General features: G+C 42.8%; 1 protein-coding gene across 1 annotated transcript; it reads left to right on the top strand.

Moving 5' to 3' along the window:
* Positions 1–1,564: 1,564 nt before the first annotated feature.
* On the top strand, positions 1,565–12,313 carry ODF4 (outer dense fiber of sperm tails 4). Its single transcript, XM_054709471.1, has 5 exons — positions 1,565–2,006; positions 6,784–6,957; positions 7,317–7,451; positions 7,637–7,790; positions 12,184–12,313. The coding sequence occupies exons 1-4, from the start codon at positions 1,607–1,609 to the stop codon at positions 7,747–7,749; spliced, it is 822 nt and encodes a 273-aa protein (XP_054565446.1). The 5' UTR covers positions 1,565–1,606; the 3' UTR covers positions 7,750–7,790; positions 12,184–12,313.
* The last annotated feature ends 9,202 nt before the right edge of the window (positions 12,314–21,515 follow it).

Genomic DNA, 21,515 nt, shown 5'->3' with positions numbered 1-21,515 from the left:
TGTTTCCTTCTTTAATGAAAGAGCACAAAATAATTAAAATGGTAATTTAACCACAATAACTACCACTTTCTGGGAATTTACTATGAACCAATGAATGCTTTTTGTTCATTCTCTCATTCAACACTCAAACCAAGACTGAGGCAAGTATTATTGTCCCTGCGTTGCAGATGATAACTGAGGCATAAAGAAGCTCTGACTCCCAGTCAGAGAAAGATAAATATCACATGATCTCACTCATTTGTGGAATATAATGAACAACATAAACGGATGAACAAAAACAGATCCAGAGGCAGAGAAGCATCGATCAGACCGGGGAGGGGAGGGCAGAGGTAAGGGGGAGAGATCAACCAAAGGACTTGTATGCATGCATATAAGCCTAACCAATGGACACAGACACCAGGGGGGTGAGGGCATGAGTGGGGAGGGCAATGGGGGGATAAGGACACACATGTCATACCTTAATCAATAAAGAAAAAAAAGAAGCTCTGACTCATGTAGGTTCACGAGGCTATTAAGAGGAAAGCCCATCGTTCACACCCTACAGCCTGTGTGCTTCTGTCTCCACAAAGCAAACCAACTCTGGCGGGATTCAAAGTCACACCACATTTGAAAGGCTCTCTCCTCACGAGAATCCCAGGAGCTACGTAGGTCTGGAAGCCACTATAACCAGGCCGCCATGGGTGACTCAGATTTCTTTTCCTAGAACTTAAAAGGGAGATTAGAAAAATCTTCTCAGATTGCATGGCACCCACATCCCCTGTCCTTATCCTACCCGCCCCCTTCTGAGGCTGCAAAGAAAGGTAAAAAGAAAGAAGAGGGGAGGGAATGGCAACCGTTGGCTGGAAGTGAGGAGCAGTGGGAGAGAGGGGTAGGGGGAAGGAGTGAGGTTGATTACACACCCGGAGGACATTTCCAAATGTTTTCCTGGGGACAAACTTCTCCCTCTTCCTGCCCCATCAGTGAGCATTTGGGGTTGGTGTCAGGGCAGACAAAATGGGAAGAGGAAGGAGACCCTCAGAGACCATTGCTCTTAGGTCAGTGGTGGGCAAACTGCAGCTCGAGGTTTGCCGCTCTGTTGACTAATGAGTTTGCCGACCACTGCTAGACTATATGTTACCGTGTAGTTGGAAGCTGTGAGGATTAGGCAATTGTGGCATATTGTGTGCAAAGAGGTAAAGGGTAGTATATGCCAGTGGTCGGCAAACCGCAGCTCTTGAGCCGCATGTGGCTCGCGAGCCGCAGTTTGCCGACCACTGTCTTATGTGCAGGGAGGCATCAGAGCCACAGTTCTGAGCTGAGACGGGAGGAGCAGTGTTTTGAGGAGTTGGAGGTGAAGCCGTGGGCCCCTCCCCCATTTAACTGACCCTCAGGAACATTCCAGGGCAGTTAGGGGCCCTGTCCTGCCGGATGGGTGGTTCTTTCCCAGATCCCGGGCCCTATGGTGGCAACTGCTCCGCTTGATGAAAATATTTTGAACATGAGGGTCAACTGAGCCTAGGAAGGGAAGGGGCGACATGGGGTGGAGGATGGAAGGGGAGACAGGGGGTGCTCAAGATGGGGACAGGGGACATTAGGGGTGAGTGCCCTGGTTCAGGAGGAGAAAGTGATGAACTTCAGAAACCTGGAAAGGAAGGGGACGGTTGGAAAGGAGGATGGGGCAGAGGTGAACCCGGGACAAGAAAAGGGGGTGCGGGACTTCACCTCCCCCAACAGAAACAGGCCGGTGTACCGCCGCCGGGACTCTCTGTTGCCCCTGAAATGGAAAGTTGCACACACTTCCCGCTGGAAGGCGCAGGTGCTGGCCTCCGTGCTCAGCCTGATTGCCTTCACCCTGATGCTGATCATGTCCTTCTCTAAGACGTGGCTGTACCTCTCCACCATCCGCTTCTTCCAGCGCTGGCCTGAGGACGTCAGACAGAGCATCTACTCCTCTGCCCAAATCATGTCCCTGGGGCCCCTGCAGAACTGCATATTCCAGACCTGTTCCTACTCAGAGGAGGAGGAAGGTGAGACCCTCCACCCCCCACCCCCACTCCAGGCCTCCAGCCTGCCTTGGCCTCTCCGTTTACACCCCGGTGTTCTGGTCCCCTCCTTCTGCGCATCCTCACTGTGTTGGCCCACAAGATGGCTCCTCTGGTACGAGACTGCCAACCATCACTTTTCCCCCCTCAGCCTGGCCACACCGATTTGCGACCCTTCAATGGAAGGTGTTCCTGCTTTTGATTTTTTTAAAATATATTTTATTGATTTTTACAGGGAGGAAGGGAGAGGGATAGAGAGCTAGAAACGTCAATGAGAGAGAAACATCGATCAGCTGCCTCCTGCACACCCCCCACTGGGGATGTGCCCACAACCAAGGTATATGCCCTTGACCGGAATAGAACCCGGGAACTTCCAGTCCGCAGGCCGACGCTCTGTCCACTGAGCCAAACCGGTTTCGGCATGTGTGTCCCTGCTTTTGATAAGGCTTGCAGTCCAGTCTGTACTTATAATAAACATGTTGTGAGGGGCCTGGACTCGCTCGCAGTGCGTGCAGGTCACTCATTCATCACGTAATTCACCATTATCCTGGGAGAAGAGCCCATCGAGGTGCCATTTCCTTTCTCCAGGCTTGCATGCCCAGAGTTTTGGGAGGAGTCCCCAGAACGCTCTCCCTCAGGCCCTGGTCCCAGCAACTGCTCTTGCCTTTGGCTCAGGCTTTGCTTGTCTGGGCCAGTTCTGGGTCTCCACATCCGGTGTCCCTGCCTTTTCCTTCCTGGCTTCTTGCAGGTGCCTCAGGCCTCGTTCTTGTTAATTTCACATCATGCTGTCCTCTCACTTACAGATTTGGACCTCCTTTCTCTTTTTTTTTTTTTTTTTTTTAATTTCTTTATTGATTAAGGTGTCACATATTTGTCCTCATCCCCCCATTCCCATCCCACCCCTCTCCCCTGGACCTCCTCTTCTCAGATCTTGTGGAAAACGAGAACCTTTGACCTCCCCATTTCCATTTCTTCATTGTCATTAACATTTTCAAAAATAAGTTATGTAGCCCGGCTAGTGTGGCTCAGTGGTTGAGCGTCAACCCACAAACCAGCAGGTCATGGTTCGATTCCCAGTCGGGGCACGTGCCCGGGTTTCTGGCTTGATCCCCACTGTAGGGTATGCAGGAGGCAGCCAATCAATCATTCTCTCTCACCATGGCTGTTTCTCTCTCTCTCTCTCTCTCTCTCTCTCTCTCTCTCTCTCTCTCTCTCCTTTCCCTCTCTGAAGTCAATAAAAAAATATATACATATCTTAAAGTCACATTGCTATTATTTTCTTCCATTATTAAAGCAATACACCCTATTACAATACATTTGGGGAAACAAAAGCTATTAATTATTATATACTTATTTTATTTAGTTAATTGAATCCTCAACCCTGATGGGACAATTATTCTTATTTTATGGATGAAAAAATTGAGACTCAGATTAAGTACCTTGCTCAGGGTCATAAAGCTAGTAGGTTGAACCACATGTAATGGCCAATATTTGACTGCTTTTCCTCTACAAAAAAGAGCAAATTCATATGGATCAACCTAATAATGGCATGTTTACAATTATAACTCAGGTGTGTCTGGCTCCAAAACTCATGTAAGCAGCCAACTTGCTCTCTGGTGCTGCTCAGAGGCAGCCACTAGTAGCAGTGTGTTGAGCACTCAATTTTTTCCAGGCTTTAAAAAAAAATTGAACACGTTTTAAATGACTCTTACATAGATGTATTTATTCTTCTAAATAATTTTATATCTTTTATTTTTTATTATTTAATTTATATTATTTTATAACTAGAGACCTGGTGCACGAAATTCGTGCACTCGGAGGGGGGGGGTCCCTCAGTCTGGATTGCCAGAGGGTGCAGGCCATGCCAAAGGACCCCACCGATGCATGAACGGGGCTGGGGATGCAGGAGGTTGGCCAGCTAGGGAGGGACCATGGGAAGGCTCCAGGGCATGTCTGTCCTGTCTCACTCAGTCCTGATCGGCCAGACCCCAGCAGCAAGTCAGAGCATCTGCCCCCTGATGGTCAGTGCACCTCATAGTGACTGGTCGACTGATCGACTCTGCCTCTGGTGGTTACTGCATGTCATAGTGAGCATTTGAGTTGCCTTAGCATATCATTAGCATATTACTCTTTGATTGGTTGAATGGCCTACCAGATGACTGGACACTTAGCATATTAGGCTTTTATTATATAGGATTTATCTTTATGCAATATAATAAGCATTTTTTTATTATAAGTAACTATAGTATTCAACTTAATAAATTTATCACCTCTTACTTGACTATTTTCTTTTCTTATTCTTGGCAAATGCATTTCTAACTTGATACTTGAGGAAAATGGAAGCAACAAAATAAAGATTTTTCTGTGTTTAATATTAATTCTTTGGTATAGATTTCCCTAAGTTGGTTTACTGGGTCAAATAGTATAAATATTTTAAGGCGCTGAATAGTATTTTCCATGTTGCTTTCAAAAAGTATGATAGCAATTTATATTTCCACTAATAATGTATGAGAAGGCTTGTTTCCTTGTATCTTTGCCAGCAATGACTATTAACTTTAAATATATATGTATATATATATATAAATTAAATATATATGTATATATATATATAAATATATAGATATATATATATATTTAGCCCTGGCTGGTGTGGCTCAATTGATTGGGTGTTGTCCTGTGTACCAGGACATTGCTGGTTTGATTCCTGGTCAAGGGCATATGCCTGGGTTTTAGGCTAGATCACCCTGGGGTGCTGCAGGAGGCAGTTGATTAATGTTGTGCTCACATAAATGTTTCTATGTCTTTCTCCCTTCCTCTCTCTCTAAAAATCAATAAACTATTCTTTAAATATAGATATATTTAAATTGAAATGTGTAATTTTTAATTAAAAAAGTTGCATAGTTATTGGGGGAAATACAGAAAGTTTAAAAAATAAAATAAGAATCACCTAAAATTCTCCACACAGATATAATCATAATGACATTACAATGGATGTAATTCCAGTCTTTTGTGTGTAAATATACATAAAATAAATACAGATAAATAGATATATTTTTGTTTTATTTTACTTTTTATTGCATTTATTGGGTCAACATTAGTTAATAAAATTATATAGGTTTCATATGTATTATTTTTATTTTAATAAATGTATATTATTTTTAAAAACTGTAATCATTCTACAGACCCTGTGTTGCAAACTCCACTTTTCAGTTGTGAGCATTTACTTATATCATTAAATAATTATTCTATAGCATCACCTATGTTTACAATTTATCTGATTAGGTAGCATATAAACAGAGTGAAAATTCAAAACATACAGGAGATTATATAGTGAAGTGAGCCTCCTGTTTCTCCTTTCTTCCTAGAAACACTATTCAGAGACAATCAGCTGTCTTATCATCATTTTGTTTGTTAATCATCACCTGAGGATTTTTTTTCCATTGATTTTTAGAGAGAATGGAAGGGAGGGAGGGAGAGACAGAAACATCAATGTGAGAGAGACACATTGATTGCTTATCTTTGCACACTCCCCAACCAGGGCCGTGAGATAGAGCCTGCAACTGAGGTATATGCCCTTGACAGGAATCGAACCCAGAACCCTTCAGTCTCAGGCTGACACTTTCCACTGAGCCAAACCGGCTAGGGCCATCTCATCATGTTTAATGAACATATAATAATCCAATGTGTGGGTACACTTTAATTTATTTAACAAATCTCTTGTACATATAAATATCTCTGCAAAGAAGATCTCTATATATACTTTATAGTGCGATCTTGGATGATTTCCTTAATGTAAATTCCGAAAAGAAACATTCTGGATCAAAGGGCTTAACAATTTAGGGTTTTTATTTTATTTTATGCCACATCACTTACTAGCAATGCTGCCTACTAATAGTATGTGATAGTACTTCTTTCTTCTAAATCCTTTCCTACACTAGATATCATCACTTTTGTTTTGATCTTTTCTAATTTAATAGATTTTTTAAAATCACATTTTGCCCTGGCTGGTGTGCTCCGTGGTTAGAGCAACGGCCCGCCCACAGAATGGTCACAGGTTTGATTCCTGGTCAAGAGTATGTACCTGGGTTGCAGGTTTGATCCCTGACCCAGGTAGGGGTGAGTGCAGGAGGCAATCAATTGATGAGTCTATGTTTCTCTCTCTCCCTCCCTTCCTTCCACTCACTCTTTAAAAAAAAAAAAAAAATCAGTGGAAAAAAATAGCCTTGGGTGAGGCTTATCAGCAACAATCACAATTAATTTGCATTTCTTTGTGTTGAGCTTCATATGTTTATTGGGCTTTCTTCTTTGATAATTGCAGTTCAAGTTTTCTGCCTATTTTTTCTATTGAGGTATTTGATTTTTTTATGGTTAGGATTATCAAACAACCTCCATCAAAAACTGTTGCCTGGCCCTCACCGGTGTGGCTCAGTGGATAGAGCTTCGGCCTGCGGACGGAAGGGTCCCAGGTGTGATTCCGGTCAAGGGCATGTACCTTGGTTACGGGCACATCCCCAGTAGGACGTGTGCAGGAGGAAGCTGATTGATGTTTCTAACTCTCTCTCCCTCTCCCTTCCGTAAAAATCAATAAAATATATATTTTTTAAATACTGTTGCCTATTTAATAAGTGCTACTTCACTGTTATCTCAAATGTGCATGTCTTTGGTTATTAACGGGCCTGCACATTTTCTCATATTTGCTCTTTTGATTATATTTTGTCTTTTTGTGAATCCTTAGTTTATCCTGTTTTCTCCTTTTCCCCAGACAATTTGGATCTGTGGATAGATCACCCGTTCTTTGGAGTGGCCAAGATCACCTTCAGCCTGTCCCTGGCGCTGGGCTTCCTCTATACCGTCTGGTTGTACCTGCCATACATCCCTGGTCTTCAGAGAGTGCCCTTCTTTGGCTGGATTGGGTGTATCATAAGCTTCTCTGAAGGTGCCCCTTTGCCCCGGGGAAAGAGCCTTAGTGTCTCCTAACCCCATCTCCCCAGGCACTTCTCCCTCTTCCTTTCTTTAGCAGGTGGGTAGGGGCTTTGTGGGTGGTGGAAAAACAGAACAGGTAGAACTGGTGGTTGTTGACTGAAAATTGATTTCCATCATTTCCTGGTCACTAGAGAGGTGGAAGTGAGGGGTTGATTCCCAGGAACCTCTGGGACCTTGTACTCTAATGGGAGCACTAATGGGACCTTGTGAGCACTAATGGGAGTCGTGGTTTGTGGCTACAGCACAGCAGATGAGGAAGAGTCCCTATGGGATACGTGGGTGGCAATGACCTTTCTGCTTCCTGTCTCCTAGTTGCCTTCCTTTTCTCCAGCCTCCTGTTGTTTCCGATTGATGTCTGGCTCTTCGAGGTGAAGGAGAATTTTTCAATCCACATCGGGTGGAGCTATTTTATTGGTTGGGTGGTGTTTATCATATATCTCTTCTGTGGTGAGTGTCCTGGGGGGCCCTGGCAAGGGGGGGACATGGGGGTGGGTCAGGGCAGGGAGAGTGTGGAGAGGTGGCTGACCATCACAGGGACAGGTTCTTAGGGACTTCCTTTTGGGCTCACCTTGCTTGCCACTTTCCTTCCACTCTCTGACTCTCCTCTCCCCCATCCCCTTGTCTTTTCCCAGCGTTCCTCTGCTACTTCAACAACAACAAATTCTGGAATCTGATTATCAGCAGTACCACTAGCATCATATCCTACGGCAGCAGCAGGTCAGGCTCTCTGATCATAGGGTCTTAAACATCTCTGTCAACTGGGAAGAAGCCCGGGATCTGAACAAGGCAAGGAATCTCCGTAAGCTTTTCTCAACTCGTGGCACCGAGTTCTGTCCTTTCATCTGAATCACCCTCCTCATTCTTTCCCACGACCCTCCTCACTGCAAATCATTAGAAAGCAAGGATTTTGGACCAGCTTTGCACTCCTCTTCTTTGTTCCTGCTTTACCTGAAGTTTGGGTAATGTGGAATAAATTGTTTGTCTTTTATTCATCATCTCTGGCAGTTGTTGAAGAAGGAGAGGAAGAGAGAAAGAACAAGTTTGTTTCCAAATTCTTTCTACCTAGGAGCCTTTTGGCAGCCTTTGGTCCCCAAACCTGCCCAGCCTCTCCCACAGCACACTGTACACGGCGGGCAAATACCTCTCAAGAGTTAAGCTTCTTTAAACTTTTTTACCCCCATCTCAAAATTTGTTAGTTAGGAGATAGGGGGAATGATCAGGAGAGAGATATCACTTATGAATTCATTGGCATAATTATTCACAGTGAAGAATTCAAGAGCAAATGGCATTTGGAAAGAGGCGGGTTAAACAGTGAGAGCACTTTAGGGAGTTGTATCATGTGCCCTGGACAGCAGTCCAGCCCTCTGTCCAGCTCAAATGACTAGAACTCACGAGCACTCTGCCTAGATAACACCAGCACCAACCTCAACTCTACCTCCACCACCTCTTCCACCTTCACCTCCTCCACCATCACCATCACCACCACCATTTCTACCACCACCCCCACCTCCTCCATCCCCTCCACCTCCACTTTCACCACTAACACCACAATCAACTTTACCACCTCCTTTCCTTTCTGAAATCAATACAAATATTTAAAAAAAAAAAGAAAAGAAAAGAAAGAAAAAGGGAATTGAGAGGCACACAAGAGTCACGGGTCCATAGCAATTCTCAAATCCAGCTGGGAAAATGTTGAAATTTCCTTCATTAGAACTCAGTCTGATTTCTGTCCAGGAGTGTCTCCATGGATCTTTTTAAAAAAAGATATAATTAGCCCTAGCTGGTTTGGCTCAGTGCATAGAGCATCGGCCTGCGGACTCAAGGGTCTTGGGTTCGATTCCAGTCAAGGCCACATGCCCAGGTTGCAGGCTCGATCCCCCAGTGTGGTACATGCAGAGATAGCCAATCAATGATTCTCTCTCATCATTGATGTTTCTCTCTCTCTCCCTCTCCCTCTCTGAAATCAATAAAAATTTATTTTAAAAAAAAGATATAATTAACATACCATAAAATTTACCATTTTTAAAGTATACAGTTCAGTGATTTGGGTATATTTACAATGTTGTGCAACCATCACCACCACCGGAATCGAACCTGGGACTTTTCAGTCCACAGACCGACGCTCTATCCACTGAGCCAAACCGGTTAGGCTCCATTTCTTTTCTTATGGCTGAATAATATTACATTTATGGATATGCCATATTTTATTTATCTATTTGTAAATCGATGGACATTTTGGTTGTTTCCACCTTTTGGCTATTATGAATAATGTTGCTATGAACAAGTTTTCATACAAAAGTTTTCAGTTCTTTAGGGTATATATAACTAGGAGTGGAATTACTGACTCACATGGTAACTCTATGTTTAACTTCTGGCTGAACTGCCAGAATGTTTTTCAAAGCAACTGTACCATTTTACACTCCCATTAGTAATGAGAGAAGATTCCAATTTCTCTACATCCTTGCCACACGTTATTGTACATGTTATTGATTCAATATTTCTTAATAAACGTGAAGTCCTCTCTCCCTGTGGTTTTGATTTGCATTTTCCTAATGCATTTCTCATGCGTTTACTGACAATCTGTACACCCTCTATGGCTCTGCCTGCTATGCTTTTGGTTTTACTTTCTAAATCACTCTTTCCTATGAAAGGCAGCCCGTTTTTTGCACTGTGTAGTTTTCTCAGCCTACTTCCTGCTAGAATTTGGGGGATCGAACCTGCAATCTTGGCATATGGGGATGATGCTCTAACCAACTCGGCCAGGGCCTTTGAGTTTTTTTTATTTCAGTTATTGTATTTTTCAGTTCTAAAATTTTCATTTAGTGGTTCTATATATCTTATATTTCTTTGCTGAGACTTTCTATTTTTTTGTCATTTGTTTCAATCATGTTTGTAATTGCTCATTGCAGCATATTTATGATGGCTGCTTTAAAATTCTTATTATAGAATTCCAGTGTGGAATCATACAATATCTGTCCTTTTGTGTCTACTTATTTTGCTTGGCATAACATCATCAAGGTTCATCCACGTAGTAGTGTGTATCAGAATTTAATTTTTCTTTTTTTAAAAATATATTTTATTGATTTTTTACAGAGAGGAAGGGAGAGGGACAGAGAGCCAGAAACATCAATGAGAGAGAAACATCGATCAGCTGCCTCCCGCACACCCCCCACTGGGGATGTGCCCGCAACCAAGGCACATGCCCTTGACCGGAATCGAACCCGGGACCCCCAGTCCGCAGGTTGATGCTCTATCCACTGAGCCAAACCGGTTTCGGCAAGATTTTTCACTAATTTTTCTTAAGGCTGAAAATATTCAATTGTATGTATAGGCCACATTTTGCTTATTCATTCAGCAGTTGACGTACACTTGGGTTGTTTCCATCTTTTGGTTATTGTGAATAATGCTGTTATGAACATTGGTGTATAAATCACGTATGTGTAATTTTAAGCCAGAGTCTGATAGATTCAGTAGTAGCCATTTAGTTTCATATTGTAGTCGTGAATGCTGTTCACCAAATCTTTTTAGCTTTCTGCCTTCTGGGAATATGCTAAGATTTCACCTTCTGACTCGCTTGTGTTCGGGTAGAGTCATGTGACTAGTTCTGGCCAATGAATTGTGAGACATACTTCCTCTTCTGGACCAGAGCATTTAATTGCCAGTGTAAAATCCTCTAGAGCAGTGGTCGGCAAACTCATTAGTCAACAGAGCGGCAAACCGCGGCTCGCGAGCTGCATGTGGCTCACGAGTCGCAGTTTGCCGACCACTGCTCTAGAGCAAGCATGCCAAACGCAAAGGCTAACACGGGCCAAATAAACACGGTTTAAGTTTATGTGGGCTGCAACAAAACAAAAGCTTCAATTTTCATAGAAACGTAGGTTTATTTTGAAAGTATAGTATAAAAAAAGAACAAGAGCAATGATAAAATTAATGTTTTCTTCCTGACACTTGGCATCTCTTCTCTGCTACTATCTTTCCTACTTCGGGGGAAATCTTGTTCGCAGTGATTACTTTCAAAACTGACCCAAGGTGAATGTCAGTAATTCTGGATCTGACAGGAGACTTATTTCCTTTCATAATTGTAAATAACTGCTCACACCGATAACTACTTTAAACATGGAAATAATTTCATATGCGAATTTTTGAGTATTTTCAAACCTGGCAGGTAAATATTTGTAAAATTCAGGCACGCCAACTTCACTGAATTTTGCCTTCAAATCTGAATCGCACTGGATCTCAATGACCTCCATTTGCATTTGATTAGGCACTGATTCTATAGTTATTGAAAAATCGAAGAAAACTTGTCTTCCAAAAATTTAAAATCTGCAACCTTGTTTCAAATTCAGTCCTAAGGCTTAAATTTTCTTCTGTGTATTTTTGATACCATGCAGTTTCACCTAAACTTGATTTGTTCATGTTGCATGCCGGAAAGTGCGTTAAATCTTCATTTTTCAACTGCTTTTCCCAAAGAACTAGCTTACATTTGAATGCTTTGGCTTGGTCGCACATGTTTGTAATAATCTGATCTCTTCCTTGCAGTTTTAAGTTATAACAAAACACACAATGCCCTAGCCGGTTTGGCTCAGTGGATAGAGTGTTGGCCTGTGGACTGGGGGGTCCTGGGTTCAATTCTGGTCAAGGGCATGTACCTTAGTTGCGGGCACATCCCCAGTAGGAGGTGTACAGGAGGCAGCTGATCAATGTTTCTCTCTCATGGATGTTTCTAACTCTCTATCCCTCTCCCTTCCTCGCTGTAAAAAAAGCAATAAAATATATTTAAAAAAAACATATATAAGTGTTTTGTTATATCAACCATGAAGGATAAATCTTGCAACCATATTGTGTCAAAAAACAGGCTTGTGTCTTGATTTTTAGTTATTAAGAACTGACATATTTCTTCTTTCAAGTCCCAGAATTGTTTAAGAACCTTGGAGCAGGATAGCCAACGTACCTCAGTATAGTAGGACAAGCTGGAATATTCGCTGTCTAATTCACTTAAGAAAGCAGAGAACTGTCGTTGATTTAAACTTTGAGATCTTAGGAAATTGATAATTTTTTTGATAGATGTCAACACACTTTCCATGTTTATTACCTTCGCGCATAATACTTCTTGACGTATAATGCAATGCGTATGATGAATCTTGGGTCCGTTATAAATTTCACTTTGTTTTTTTTGCAGTAATTCCACGAAAACATTGTTTCCCATCATCGAAGGAGCTCCATCTGTAGCTACAGAAGTTAATTTTGAGAGAGGTAGATTGTATATTTGCAGAAGTTTAAAAACACAATTAAATATATCTTGTCCTGTACTAGTGTTATGCATTGGTACTAGTTCCAACAATTTCTTAAAAATGTTGAAATCCGTGTCGTAAGCGCGAAGAAATATGAGCTATGCCTCCAATGTCCATTGAGCTATGCCTCCAATGTCCATTCATCACAGTCAATGGAAAAAGCTTTGAAACCAGATGATTTTGCTTTGATCTGAATTTAATTTTTCTTAAAAACTTAAATTGTCAGCCAAATTAGTAACTCCGCAACTATATTTCGAGACAAAGAAATTGTTTGAAAAGACTTCCCATTTCCAGGACTAACAATTTCTGCAGCTTTAATTAGACATTCCTTGATGAAACCACCTTCAGTAAAAGGTTTGGAGTGTTTAGCTATCAACTCGGACAAGACGTAGCTTGCATGCACCGCCGCTTCACTTTCTTGAGATACTTTAGTAACCATGAACTGTTGTTTATTCAGTCCCAACTCGAGCTCTTTCAACTTTTCTTGTCTCATTAATCCCTCGTAATTATCACATTTTGATTTATGTTGTTCATAGTGACGATTAATATTGTATAACTTTGGTACGCTAATAGCATTATTACATGTCAAGCAGATTATTTTATTTTTTACTTCACAGCAAAAATACTCCAATTCCCACTTTTCTTGGGAAATTTTGACATTCATCAGCAATTTTTCATTTATTTTTACTACCACTTGATTTCGATGGAGACATGCTGAATACAAAGGGCTGTTATTAACATAACATAATACAACATTTTAATAAAGATTAATATTTTTTCTTGAATATTAACTTACCAGACACTGAATAACTGCACAAATTAATAAGCATAATGCAAATAAACCTATTTTTCTTGTTTTCCGAAAGCGAAATATTTCCTGTTGCGCACACCAAACAAGTCAGTCCAAGACTAATGACGTGGCCATCGCTGCTAAAATATTCGCTGCTGGTATTAGTGGAGAGAAATGGTGCGCTTCGAGTAAGGCGCATAAGGGAATGCAACACGATGATAGTTATCAGTCATTAGCGAACGTTGTAGTTCATTATTAATAATTATGTATAACAGGATATTGTAAAAATTAAGTTATGAAATTTTTGTTAAAACGTTTCTGACATACCATTATATTGGCTGGGCCGCAAAAATATTCATTGTGGCCCTAGCTGGTTTGGCTCAATGTATAGGGCGTCTGCCTGCAGACTGAAAGGTCCCAGGTTCGATTCTGGTCAAAGGCACATGCCTGGGTTGCAGGCTTGATCCCCAGTAGGGGGTGTGCAGGAGGTACCCAGTCAATGATTATCTCTCATCATTGATGTTTCTATCTCTCTCTCCCTCACCCTTCCTTTCTGAAATCAATAACAATATATTTTAAAAAAATATTCGTTGTGGGCTGCATGCAGCCTGTAGGCCACGAGTTTGACATGCTTTCTCTAGAGAGTGTATTCCCTCTGCCACAGTTACTGGCAGCATTCAAGATAGTGGCTGTCCTGTCACCCTGGTGCCAGAATGGGAGACATGAAGCCCATAGCTGACCACGTCGTGCTATGGCCTGAGTACACCCCACACACACACACACACACCTACCCACAAATTCATATGTTAAAGCCCTACTTGTTGTGTGGCTATATTTAGAGATGGGGCTTTTGGGAAGTAATTAAGGTTAAATGAGGTCATAAGAGTGGGGCCCTGATCCAAAAGGGTTAGTGTCCTTGTAAGAAGAGATACCTGAGAACTAATTCTCTCTATGCACATGCACCAAGGAAAAGCCCTGTGAGGACATAGGGAGAAGGTGGCTGTCGGCAAGCCAACTCTCACCAAAAACCTGATCGGTTGGCACTGTGACCCTGGATTTCTAGCCTTCAGAATTGTGAGACAATAAATTTATGTTGTTTAAGCTATCCAGTCTATGGACATTTGTTATGGTAGCCCAAGCAGACTAAGACATGTAGTGTAGGTGAGAGCTTGGCCTCACTGTTACAAGCTATTATGATTTTGGGGTCCTTTATTACCTTAGCATAACTGAGAGTATCCGGATTGACACAATTCCTTTGGGAATTCCCCAAAGGGAAAAGAGAAAGACTTGAAGTTGTTGTCTTACAAAGACAACTCCAATACTGGCACAACTGGCATTTACAGACCTTAGTTTGAATGACAATCAGCAAGACTTGAAGAACCTGGTAATATTTTATAAGAAATAATAATTTTTTTTTGTTAATCCTCACCTGAGGATATTTTTTCCATTGATTTTTAGAGAGAGTGGAAGAGAGGGGGAGAAACATCGATGTGAGAGAGACACATCGATTGGTGCCTCCTGCATGTGCCCCAATAAAGCCTGTAACCGAGGTATGTAACCTTGACCAGAATCGGATCCAGGATCCTTCAGTCCACAGATTGACGCTCTATCCACTGAGCCAAACCCACTAGGACTATGAAGTGTGAATAATTAAAGAAACTTACAAATAAACTTGACAGAAAAGAAATGGAAAGACTGTAATATCAGGAACAGAGTGTCATCCTAATATGCTAAGGTTGATCCCTAGTCAGGGCACATACAAGAAGCAACCAATGAATGCATAAATATCAGATCAATGTTGCTCTCCCTCCCTTCTTTCTCTCTAAAAATCAGTATACATTTGACATTTGCACCCCTTTTCTTCAATATAACTTGGGATTTATAATCTTCATAACTTTGACCTAATGTCTTAAAGAGCACTCTTCAGTTTTAGGTTTTTTAAAAAAATATACTTTATTGATTTTTTTTTTTTTAACAGAGAGGAAGGGAGAGGGATAGAGAGTTAGAAACATCAATCAGCTGCCTCCTACACCCCCCCCCCCCCACTGGGGATGTGCTGGCAACCAAGGTACATGCCCTTGACCGGAATCAAACCTGGGATCCTTCAGTCCACAGGCCAATGCTCTATCCACTGAGCCAAACCAGTTAGGACTTCAGTTTTAGTTTTATTACAGTTTTCTAAACGGACTCACTGGTCAGCATGCTGATTCTCACAGCACCAGAGTAAATTAACTTTTCTCTGAAGAAAGCTCCTCTCCTGTCCCTGGGGCTGCTGGTTAAGATGTAGTCTCTGGCTGTAGGCAAGGTTAGCAGCCAGCACTGAAACAGAGAAATATAAATAGGGTGAGTAAAAACTAGTCCCTCAAGAGAATGGGAAGAGCCCAGCCAGCCTGGCTCAGTGGTTGTGGTTCGATTCCTGGTCAGGGCACATAGGGAGGCAACTAACTGATCCATGTTTCTCTCTCACATTTCCCTCTCTAAGAAAAAAAAAAAAAAAGTCAATAAAAACATATCCTCAGATGAAGATAAAAAAAAAGAAGAAGAAGAAATTAGCTATCACAAGCTTCAAAAAGATGTGGAGTAACATTAAATGCAAATTGCTAAGTGAAAGAAGCCAGTCTGAAAAGGCTACATACTCTATCATTCCAAACAGATAACCTTCTGGAGAAGGCAAAACTATGGCAACAGTGGAAAGATCAGTGGTTGCCAGGCATTTGGGAGTAGGGAAGGAGGGATGAATAGGTGGAGCACAGGGGGTTTTAGGGCAGCGAAACTATTCTATATGGATACATGTCATTTTACATTTGTCAAACCCAAAGCAGTTTTAGGCTCACAGCAAAACTGAGCACGAAGTACAGAGGTTGCACGTACCCCCACCCCCACCCCACTACATGCACACACAGCCAACGCCACCATCCACATCTGGCACCATTTGTTATAATCGACCACATCGTTATCACCAGTGAACTGCAAACAACCCTTCAAAACTCAGTTTGAGTGACCTGTGTGGAGTTCTCACTGAGCACCCCTCTACAGACTTGGCTTTGTGCCCTATTTCAGCATTTTACTTGTTGATACTCCCAGTAACCAGCACCATGCCTGGCACATTGGTGGTGTTCATAAATGTTGAGTGAATGAATGAATGACAGTATAGGCTAGGGAAGTGGGGGTGGTGGTGAGGAGAGATGGAAGAGGAAAAGCCAAGACTGACAATAGACACCTCAGGAAGGAGCCGCTCTTCCCCATACAGATGGGACCTGGGGCTTCTCAGGTGCCTCCTCCCCCACCTCAGTGCTAACGGTTTGGACTTGCTCCACCTCATTTCGAGCAGAGAGGCCGTGTTTCAGGACTGGAAAGCAGGTGGGTGATTACTGGTGATCTGGTTATGTGTTCAGGCAAGATCTTACTGGTTCCTATTTTTAAGGGAGCCATTTCCCAGGAGAAAGGCATAAAGAGAGGTGATGTCCTTCAAAGAACAGCACACTCAGTCCTGGGGTGGAGTGGGGGGAGGAGAGAAACAAACATCTGGTCACTGAAGGACTCACTGAAGTTAGCAAATCCAAAGAAGAAAGACTCACTGGGCTCATCTGCTAATCACTCACATGGTAATGTCAAGGGAAGTGCCTAAAAGTGAAAAGAAATCTTAGGCCAAAGTTCCATGTGTGGAGAAGTTATTCTGAGCAAGGAGCCAGCCAACAGAAAGGACTTAGCAGCTCAAATTAAATAGAACAATAGATTCTACAAAGGCGACTTGGGGAAGCGAAAATCAAATCATATCAGGACCAAATTTTAAATGGAAAAAAAGGTAAAATCTAAATATATCCAAACTGTAAAAATAAATCTTTAATCAATTAGAAATAAGAAAAGTAGACATAAACAACCTTCTAAAAAGCAGTCTCGTATTAAAACAGAAAGCCAGTTTGCTCAGGAAGTTCTTATTTCCTGTCTCCTTTGTTTGCTTGGAACACACAGTAGAGCAGACCATCTGGGGTTATTAATTCTGGGGTGAAAATGTCCAAACCTGGGTAAACAAAGATTAGCAACAAAATAACAATAATGAAGAGGAACCAGGAACTAAAAAAGAAACCAAGTTTCAATAAATTCAAAGGAATAGAATTCTGGACAAAATTCAGAAGACGATTCCAGGGGAAAACTATTCTGCCATTAGTTAACCTTTTGAACAACAGAGTCCTGGGAGGGTTCTTGCTCTTTTCTATTTAAAAGTATCTCAGGTTTCAAATCAATTTCTGTAAAACTTCCACAAAATAAACGGAAAGATGTGTAAATCACATATTTAAAAACACCCCCAAAAGCTTCTGCCTTAAAATTTTTGAAAGGGTTAAAGAGAATAAAATGGGGCAGAGAAAGACTTATTGTGCTTAGCAGATATCTTGCAGAAAGCTTGCAGCCTTGAGCACAGCATAGCTCAGATAACCAGCGACACCTGGCATGGGAGGAACCAAGGACGGACCTGACCCTTACGTCAGCAGAGCGGCTTGCAGCCAGCAAAAATTAATAAAAACCTTTCTCCCTGCTCTCTTCGCTGATGCCTTTCTCGGTCTCAGCCCACCTGCACCCAGGTGTCGGAAATAAAATCTATTTTGATACATTATGGCCTCATGTCATAGGTGCGTGACCCAGGCCCGCTCCGGACCTTTCAATTTTACAACCCAGCTTTGACCAGGGTGGCTCAGTCAGTTGGAGCGTCGTCCCTTACACCAAAAGGTCTCGGGTTCAATTTCCAGTCATGGCACATACACAGGTTGCAGGTTCAATCCCTGGTTGGGCTGAGCATGGGAGGCAACTGAATGATGGTTCTCTCCCTCTCCCTCTCCCTTCCTCCCTCTTTAAATTCAATAATAAAAAGGGGGGAAAAATACAACCCAAAGCCACTGAATCTGAAAAGGTTAAGGAAATTGGCCCAGGCACTTAACGTATCACGACTTAATGGTCTGTTGCACCAATGCCCAGAAAGCATGCAACGAATTTTGGAAAACAAGAGTGTAAATCTTAGCTTCTCAGGTGCCTCCTCCTCCGCCTCCCTCACTGCTAACTAAGGGCATTCCAATGCTTAGCCTCAAAAACCCACTGGGAACAGAATCTCAGAAACGTCAGAGGAAAATGTTCCTTCTCTTAGAGCTGCAGAGAAGCAGATTCTATTCCACAACATAAAACTAGTTCTGATGAAGTGAGCCACGGAGGACATTTACTAAAGCATGGATCTGTGAGTCTCCCATTGTCTCCCACCTTCCTGGAAGTGGGGACATGAGTCCTGATGGGGAGCTCTGGCACTGGGGTTCCAGGAGAGGCAGGAAAAACAAAAGCACAAGAGGACAGTTTCCATGCTACACAGTTATTGCTGGAAGAGGATTTTCACATGGGTTGGTTCAATTGTCTCTCATCTATCTATATAAAAGCCTAAGTGACCATCACAACTGGATGACCAAACAGGCTGTGTGGGGCAAACAGGCTAGGTGGGGTGACCAGGCTGGCGGGGGGTTAGTGAGGGGCAACCAAATGACGGAGCAGCAGGCTGCCTGGGGCCACCATGCCGGCAGGGGGGCAGTTAGGGGTGATCAGGCCGGCAAGGGGGGCAGTGAGGGGTGGTCAGGCAGGCAGGCAGGTGAGCGGTTAGGAGCCAGCGGTTCAGGATTGTGAGAGGTATCCCGGATTGGAGATAGTGCAGGCTGGGCTGAGGGGACCCTCCCCGCCCATGCACGAATTTCATGCACTGGGCCTCTAGTTTTTTTATAAGGAAACCAAGTCTTGAAAGGCATAAGTGACTATGGCAGGGCCTAGATTAACTGATAGCCTGAGTTTCTTTCTACCACCCATAGAAAACAAGTGGAATCGAAAATTTCATATGCCTAGACCTGAGGCCAGAATACCAAAGTTGCAAAGGTAGTTGGGACTAAATTGTGTCCCAGCTGGATATCAGGTTGGAGTCAGGTTTAAGTCATTATACTGTGAGCAATGGGAGCCACTGGAAATTCATGGGCAGAAAAGGTGGTTACAAGCACTGACCTTGAACTTAGAGAGACTTAGATTTTAATCTGAGGCTAGTTAGTAACCTTTCTGACCATCATTTCCTCCTCTATAAAAAAGGTAAATTAAGTCCTTTAAGTTACTTCATCTATTTAAATTCATTTCTTCAGCTTCAAATGACTTAGTAGAGTTGTAGGGATTAAACGGCATAATGAATTTAAAGCACCTAGCACTGTAAATAAATCAGCAGTCAATAGTGTTAACTATTAGTTTGAGCAGAGTTTTACTTCCAAAAGATTCATAGGCAGTTAAACAAGGTGACAAGGGCCTGACCTGGGCGAATTAAGAGATATAATCGATTTAAGAGACATTTCTGAGTCAGTGTACCAGTTATCTACTGCTGCATAACAAATCACCCCCAAACTTAGTACCTTAAAACAACATTCATTTATTTTTCACATGAATCTGCAGTTTGGCCAGGGCTTATCTCTAGTCCATATGATAACCGGAAGGATGAGCTGAGGGTTTTTCCCGGGGTCGTGTCTCTCGACGCCGAAGAGTGAGCTTTGTGGACCAGAAGATTTAAGCAAAAGTGTGGGAAATTTATTACAAGCAGATTCAGACCCTCCTCACGGGGAGGGGAGCCCAATAATGGGCTGCCCGTTGAAGCCGTGTAGTCCAGGGGTATATATTTGCTACAAGCCTGCTTCTGTATCTACCCGTGTCGTCACCTGGCTGATTCCCTCAATTGTTTTTGCCCAGCAATGGACCTGAACTTTCCGTTTCTGTGTGTTCTTTCTCTGTTCTTACACTGAACTTTCTCTGTGTCTGTGTGTCAGTACCTCTTATTGTGTCAGGCCCGCCCTTGGTTTCCCATGCCTCCTGCTTTGAGTCCAGAAACATTATTTCTGCTTGGCTGGTTCCTGTGATTAGGCTGCTCAAACTGCCATGCCTGCTCCTGCTTATGTTCCACCTGTCTTTGTTCCCCCCGCTCTCCCTCCCCACTCCCGGACCTCTGCCCTGCCTGCGCTTCAAGCTAACTTCTCTCACATACAGCATCATCTGGGGAAATCAACTGGGGGCTGGAGGGTCCTCGAACATGATTGGCAAGTGGGTTCTAGCTGTTGGCTAACAGCTTACAGGGGCCTGGAGGCTGGGGGCCTTGGTTCCTTTCCAAGTGGGCTTCTTCACAAGCTTTGGGGGCTTCCTCATAGCATGGTGGCTGGGTCTCCCCAGAGTGTGCATACCAAGACTGCGAGATGGTATATTTATGATTTAGGCTCAGGAGATAAATATCATTACGTCTTCTGGACCCTATTGGACAAGCACCTCTTGATGAGGTTCTAGAACGTGTGGTATAGATACAGGGCATATCCACGACCGAAAAATATCATCTGTCACTGGTAGAGATGGCATGATTTAGCAAGTGATCGGCTGTGGGCAGTGAGGGAGAATGAGGCATGGAAGATGACTGAGGTTTCTGGGTTGGGTGACTCCAAGGTGGCACAGGATTAGGAAACACAGAAGTAAGGGTGTTGTTAACGTATTTAAACAAGCAGGCCATTAGACTGAGGTGGCCCTAATGCCTTGGTAGATTACATAAGCAAACCCAAACTAAGCCAAAGTCAATGAACTAGAACCTGAGAAAGTAAAACTTAAGGACAACCAATCATAAGTAGCTAACTAGCCTTGCCAAGGAAATAATTTTTTTTGTGTGTGTGTTAATCCTCACCTGAGGATATTTTCTCATTGATTTTTAGAGTGGAAAGGAGGGGGAGAGACAGAGAGAATCACCGATGTGAGAGAGACACATCAATTGGTTGCCTCCTGCACACGCCCCGACCACGGCTAGGCGGACTGAGCCTGCAACTGGAGGTACAACAAAACCCGGGACCCTTCAGTCCACAGGCCGACACTCTCCACTGAGCATAACTGGCTGGGGCTCCAATCAAATAATTTATTTGCTTTGCTTCCACAGCTTCTCTGTAAAACCTTGCCCTTAGCTCCTGCCAGTGGAGTGCTCCTAACCACTTTCAGTTTGGCACTGCCAATCTAAAGGAATGTTTCCTCAAATAAATGCTTTACAAACTTTAATGTATTGCTTCAGTTTACCTTTCAACAGTATGCTTGGGGTAATTATTGACACTGAGAAGTCCATAAATAGAAGGCTGGAGCTTGGGAGAGAGGTAAGGGAGATTTTAACAAAAAAGTCTTTCAGTTGAAATAGACTAAAAGAAATAGTCAACGATGAGAAAGAGGGGGAAAAAACATGTTTTCTTTGAAAACAGTATCTCATTGGAGGGAGGAGAGAGTCGCAGTGAGAGAGGAAGGAATGAGTGACCATAAGTAGAAGAAAACCCTAAAGTTCAGTTTCATGGAAACCAGAAAGAAGGTGAGGTGGGGGTTGAAGTGCATTTAACATCACAAATAAGTCAAGGTGGATTA

Source organism: Eptesicus fuscus, chromosome 20 (genome assembly GCF_027574615.1).
Source record: "Eptesicus fuscus isolate TK198812 chromosome 20, DD_ASM_mEF_20220401, whole genome shotgun sequence".
Taxonomy (NCBI): Eukaryota; Metazoa; Chordata; class Mammalia; order Chiroptera; family Vespertilionidae; genus Eptesicus; species Eptesicus fuscus.
This window is presented reverse-complemented; position numbering and strand designations above follow the sequence as displayed.

What these genes read in the sequence shown, in the direction of transcription:
- ODF4 (XM_054709471.1), top strand. Translation starts at nt 1,607, where the DNA reads ATGAACTTCAGAAACCTGGAAAGGAAGGGGACGGTTGGAAAGGAGGAT. An exon ending in TATCATAAGCTTCTCTGAAG is followed by an intron (nt 6,958 to 7,316) that starts GTGCCCCTTTGC and finishes CCTGTCTCCTAG; the next exon opens with TTGCCTTCCTTTTCTCCAGC. An exon ending in TATCATATATCTCTTCTGTG is followed by an intron (nt 7,452 to 7,636) that starts GTGAGTGTCCTG and finishes GTCTTTTCCCAG; the next exon opens with CGTTCCTCTGCTACTTCAAC.